This window comes from Antrostomus carolinensis, unplaced genomic scaffold (assembly GCF_000700745.2).
Source record: "Antrostomus carolinensis isolate BGI_N321 unplaced genomic scaffold, ASM70074v2 scaffold14699, whole genome shotgun sequence".
NCBI lineage: Eukaryota > Metazoa > Chordata > Aves > Caprimulgiformes > Caprimulgidae > Antrostomus > Antrostomus carolinensis.
In genome coordinates this window covers 9,419-14,762 of record NW_010340762.1, presented here as the reverse complement: position 1 = coordinate 14,762, position 5,344 = coordinate 9,419, and the positions used below count along the sequence as shown (strand labels likewise).

At 55.9% G+C, this 5,344-nt stretch overlaps 1 protein-coding gene across 1 annotated transcript in view; it reads right to left on the bottom strand.

Moving 5' to 3' along the window:
- The window catches only part of SLC2A6 (solute carrier family 2 member 6), a 5,196-nt gene extending 775 nt beyond the window's left edge, over positions 1 to 4,421 (bottom strand). The window contains 8 exon segments of the mRNA XM_010176276.2: positions 3 to 100; positions 316 to 424; positions 775 to 927; positions 1,085 to 1,296; positions 2,033 to 2,132; positions 3,236 to 3,442; positions 3,544 to 3,706; positions 4,321 to 4,421. Of these exon segments, the coding sequence (XP_010174578.2) occupies positions 3 to 100; positions 316 to 424; positions 775 to 927; positions 1,085 to 1,296; positions 2,033 to 2,132; positions 3,236 to 3,442; positions 3,544 to 3,706; positions 4,321 to 4,421 (1,143 nt within the window).
- Positions 4,422 to 5,344: the final 923 nt, after the last annotated feature.

Here is a 5,344-nt window from a genome sequence, read left to right as displayed (position 1 = left end):
GAGCTCACCAGGGTCTTGTTGGCAATGGTGGTATTCTGAGAAGCTGGCACGAAGTGGATATAGAGCCCCATGGTCAGGTTGGAGGCCAACATGACACCAGCTGTGGAGACATGCAACAGCACAGTGAGTGATCCTCTCCATGCCAAGGGCTGAGATCCCAAGAATGCCTCTGCTCAGGAGCTGGGCTGCCACCAAAGGAAAGAGCACTCCCCTCCCTGCCTGCCTAGCTGAAGTTTCCACTCCTGCACGTTTTCAGAGCTCCTGGGAATCCTTAAATGAGAGCTTTCCTTGAGCAACTGTGGGAGAGAGACATACCTGATACAAAAAGAAGAATCTTCCTCCCGGCTTTATCCATTGACACAGCAGCGATTGCCACCGAGAACAGACGTACCAAGCCAACAAGAGCTGCATCGTACTCTGGTTTCTGCAACGTCAAAAGCAGTGGGGAAGCTGAGGTGGGAGAGCCAGGGAAAGGGCAGGTTCCCACATCTGTTGCCTTGGCTCTGGCTGATGACTTTGTCAAAGTTATCCTCCTTTAGTAAGAGACCAGGGAAGAGCCTGAAACTCAGAGGAGAGTGGGGAGACAGTGGGGCCAGTCCCACTCCCCATCCTCAAGCAACCTTTTGCAGGGTGGGTGCTTGGCAATTGCTGCCAATCAGGTCCTTTAAAAAGGGCTTAAAAGTTGGGGTCTTAGAGCCACAAGGGACTTGGAGCATTGAGCAGCCATCACTGAAGACAAGGCAGTCCAAGCATGGGCTGAACCCCTGGGCTCACCAGGATAACAGACGTTTTCTTGAATATTGACTGCAGGTACACCAGGACGCAGGTGACACCGGAGAGCTGCTGCAGGAACCTCATTCCCACTGCGATCAGAATGGGCTTGTAAGTGAATGGGTCCTTGATCTCAGCACAGGAAACCCGCCGGCTCTGGAGGGGACAAAGCCAAAAAGCCAAGGTGTTACCACCTCTGGGCACAACCACAGCACCCAGAAGATGGCTGAGGAGTTGCCCAAAGGAGGCTGGATTTTGCAGTTTTCACAGCACACCTCCTCCGTGCTGGAGGTGAGCCCCATCCCCTCCTCACCTGCTTCCTCACACTGTCCTTGATCTGTTCATACTCCCGGGCATAGTCCGTGTCCTTGCCCCGCAGCCAGCGCAGTGACCCCAGGGCTGCCTCATCCTTCCCTTGGGAGAGCAGGAACCGGGGCGAGTTGGGCATGAAGCAAAGCAGGACAATCATTGCGAGCACAGGTACCTCCCCTGCGACGGCCAGCCAGCGCCAGTTCAGGACCAGCCCTGCCAGAGCAGCATAGAATCATAGAATGGTTTGGGTTGGAAGGGACCTTAAAGCTCATCCAGTTCCAACTCCCTTGCCATCAGCAGGGACACCTTCCACTAGACCAGGTTGCTCAAAGCCTCATCCAGCCTGGCCTTTAACACTTCCAGGGAGGGGGCATCCACAACTTCATTGGGGAACCTGTTCCAATGTCTCACCATGGTTAGGAGGGGACTCCTGGCCTCACCTCCATGTGGTCATCCCAACAGCAGAGACTTAATAAATCCAAAGGGGAGAAAAAAATAATCCCAAAAACTAGAGGGAGATTTTCCATGTTTTTCTCCCAGCAAAGAAGCATTTTCAGCTGTGGTTCAATATGGGGAAATTCCAGAAATCTCCCCCAAATCTTAGAGGGTCCAGCAAGACCCTGCAGCAACCAGGGCACACGCTGGCAGGAGATGCATGAGTTCATCAATTGCTGCCCTTCAGCCCTGATGAAACCTCAGCAGGACCTGGGTCTGTAAGTACAGTGATGGCCCCGGGAGTTACGGATTCATCCCTCTGAGCAGACACACAAGTGCAAGTTACACACGGGTGATCCTGTCCAGATCCCCTTTGCACACCCATGGTGGTGGTTGGGAGCTGGCTGTGAGGGGAAGGAATCCATCAACTGGCTGAGAAAGCTGTTTAAAATAAACTCCCCTTCCCTAAGGTCTCGCTGAGGGTTTCCTGCCCTCCGAACACTGAGATACTTGCCCAGCGCGTACAGGACGAGGGAGCCCAGCACTGCCATCAACTGAGGACAAGCACCCAGCATGCCTCTGACCCCAGGGTGGGAGATCTCAGAGATGTAGACCTGGAGTGGGACAACACATGCGTATCAGAGCTGCAATGTACAGCTGTTACCACCAAAACCTGTCCTCTGGTCATTCACTGCAGCTGGGGGAAACCCAAACTGCTGGCAACCTACTCTCTCAGGGTGGAAACCTGATGGTCCTGACAGGTGGAGGGGACACCCTTACAGACACCACCGCTTCCCTCCCTCACCCCAGCCTGGGAGAAGTGCTCCAGGGCACACTCAGACTCCCATTACTGGACAGACATGCCCCAGGGTTACTCAATTCTTGCCTTCCCCTCTGTGTGCAATGTGAGATCTACATTCAGTAAACATGTGAGGAAATAACTGCTGGAGGAACAGGGCAGGGATCGAGGACCCGCCTTCCCTTTTCTGTGGGCAAGAAAGTCCAGCACTGTGGGGGCAGCTTGGGCTGGCTGTGCCTAACCCAATGCATCATCTTCATCCTTGTCATCCCCAACCTCCCAGCTGCAGCCCTGGAGCTCTGCTGGTGCCTTCAAAAAGCAGCAGAATCCCAGAATTGCTTCGATTGGAAAAGATCTCTAAGATCATCGAGTCCAGTCATTCACCTAACACTGACAAGTCCCCAACTAAACCATGTCCTTCAGCACCATGTCTACACAACTCTTCAATCCCTCCAGGGATGGGGACTCCACCACTGCCCTGGGCAACCCATTCCAATGCCTCAGAACCCTTTCAGCAAAGAAATTCTTCCTCACATCCCATCTCAACTGCCCTTGGTGCAACTTGAGGCCATTTCCTCTTGTCCTGTCACTTGTTCCTTGGTTGAACAGACCCACCCTCACCTCTCTCCACCCTCCTTTCAGGGACTTGGACAGAGCCAGAAGGTCTCCCCTCAGCCTCCTTTTCTCCAGGCTCAACAACCCCAGCTCCCTCAGCCATGAACTCATCACACTTGTGCTCCAGACCCTTCCCCAGCTCCGTTGCCCTTCTCTGGACACGCTCCAGCACCTCCATGTCCTTCTTGGAGTGAGGGACCCAAAACTGAACACAATGAACCTGGATGACCCAGGCTCAGCTATGGCATCGCCCCATCTCCCACCGTGCAAATCCCTGACAAACTCCTTCCCGTGGCACGTTACCGGGATGGAAGCGGACGTCACGCCGCCAGCGTAGCCCGTCAGCACGCGGCCCAGCAGCAGCATCCCGATGCCCTGGGCACTGGCCATCAGCGCGTACCCCACAGCGGAGGGCAGTGCCGAGAACATGATGCTCAGCTTGCGGCCCAAGCGGTCGTTGAGGAGCATGGCACTGAGTCCTCCCACCGCTGCTCCCAGCGTGAACACGGACTGTGGGGAGACACAGAGAGGGACCTTGGTGGGTCTGGGCTCCCCCCACACACCCACTGGCTCTGCCTCCCACCTCCGGCAGGGACAGCCCTGCTCCTTACCCCAAACCAGGATGCAGTGTGCTGGTCCAGCCGGAGCGCGGGGCTGGGGTGAGCCTCCAGGGCAGGGATGACGGGTGAGGGGTAAACCAGGGCAAAGCCAAAATTGAAGTTCCCCAGGACAGCGGCAAACACAGCCAGGTAGAGCGGTTTGTTGTGGAGGCTCCTGAGGGAGGGTCAGAGTGAGAAGGACGTGTTAGGTGCCCTTATCACTCCTGGCAGAAACTTTAACTCCATCTTGCAGCTTCCCCCAGCCTTTGCTGAGGTTCTCATGACACCTATGGAGGAATTTTTTCCCAGGGAATGGCCCTGCACAGCCCCAGGCTGGTGGGGTTTTTCCAAACAGAGCAGCAGGCCCTCCTGCCTTGTTGTGAAGGGCACGAGCCCAGCCCCCTGGTCACCACCAATGCTCTCCTCTGCACTGGGTAATTTTCGTCAGGTTCAACAAATGAGAAAAGCAGAAGCTGCAGCTGGGTGGTGACACGGAACCAGCTGGTGGCTCTCTCACCCCAATGGAGAAGGAAGGGGGTTTCTATCAAGACCCCCTGTCCTCCAGCAGAACCCTGTGCCCCCACGAGTTGGATGCCCAAAATCACGCACATCCACAGCTGTCCCAGACGGGCTCACCCAGCACCTTACACCCTGGGTAGGATGAGACCCCATCTCAAGGCAACTCAGGAATGTCAGCAGCATGAAGTCGCTCTCCCACCAGCTGCCCCCAGCCCAACACTCTGGGGACAGGGGGTACAGCCCACCCCACAGCCCCAGTCTGGCCCTCACCGCAAGTACTCCTTGTCGAGCCTCTTGTCAGCGCTCTCGGGGAAGGTCCGATACGAGGAGCTCGTCTTCCTCACAAGGGGCTCCCGCATGCTGGGATCCATGGCAGTGCCGTGGCCGGTGCCCGTCGCAGTGCGAGTGCCACTTCGCTTGGGGCCGGATGCTCAGGGCTGCCTTGGGGACAGGGAGGAAGAGGCAACTGAAAGCGAAAGGGGAGAGGCTGCCTGGCGTTGCCTAATCAGAGAAATCTGTGCCTCGTGGGTTTGCGCCTGGCTGGCCTCTGGGGAGGAAACTGGTGGGGCCAGAAAACCAGCAGACAAAGAGCCATGGGGAAATGATGGTGTCCTGCAGCCTTCACCCTATGCCCACCCAGACCCCATCAACACCAAAACCCATCACTGCAGCAGCACTTACAGGGATGATTCTTGCAGAACTGTTTCCACCAGCAGAGGACACGTCTCTCCCCTCAAGGAACTGGTACCAGTTGAACTGGCCAAACACTGCTTCTTTTTACAAGGGTAAACAGCATCTGTGTGAGGCTCCACAGTCACTCTGGGGAAGGGTTTTCAACTTAGAGTGGAGCTGAGGAAGAAGGAGAAGAAGCAAGAGGGAGGTGGACACAGAGGATGCAAAAGGAGCAGGTGAGGGGGATGAAGAGCACTGATGAGGATGGAAAAGGAGAGGGTAGCACTTCTGCTGCATTGGGTGCAGCTTCTGGGGGCTCTGGGCTGCCCCTGGGTGCCTTTGTCCCCTCACCCTGATCCCCTCAACCCCACAGGGCTCAGCAGGCAGCATTGGGCATCTGCAGGACCTGGGAGGCTGCAAAGTCTGAGCTCAGCCTGTAGAGAAGAGGGGGGCACACCTACTGGCTGTGCACTTGGATTTAATTAGCAAAAGATTTTCCCTAAATTACTATAGCGCTCCTTTTGTTTCAGTCATTCACCTTAGTCCCTGCTGCATTTGGGACCCCCTGGGTGGTTTCTGCACCCCTAAGCTTGCTGGGACCCTCAGTGATGCTTTGGTGTCA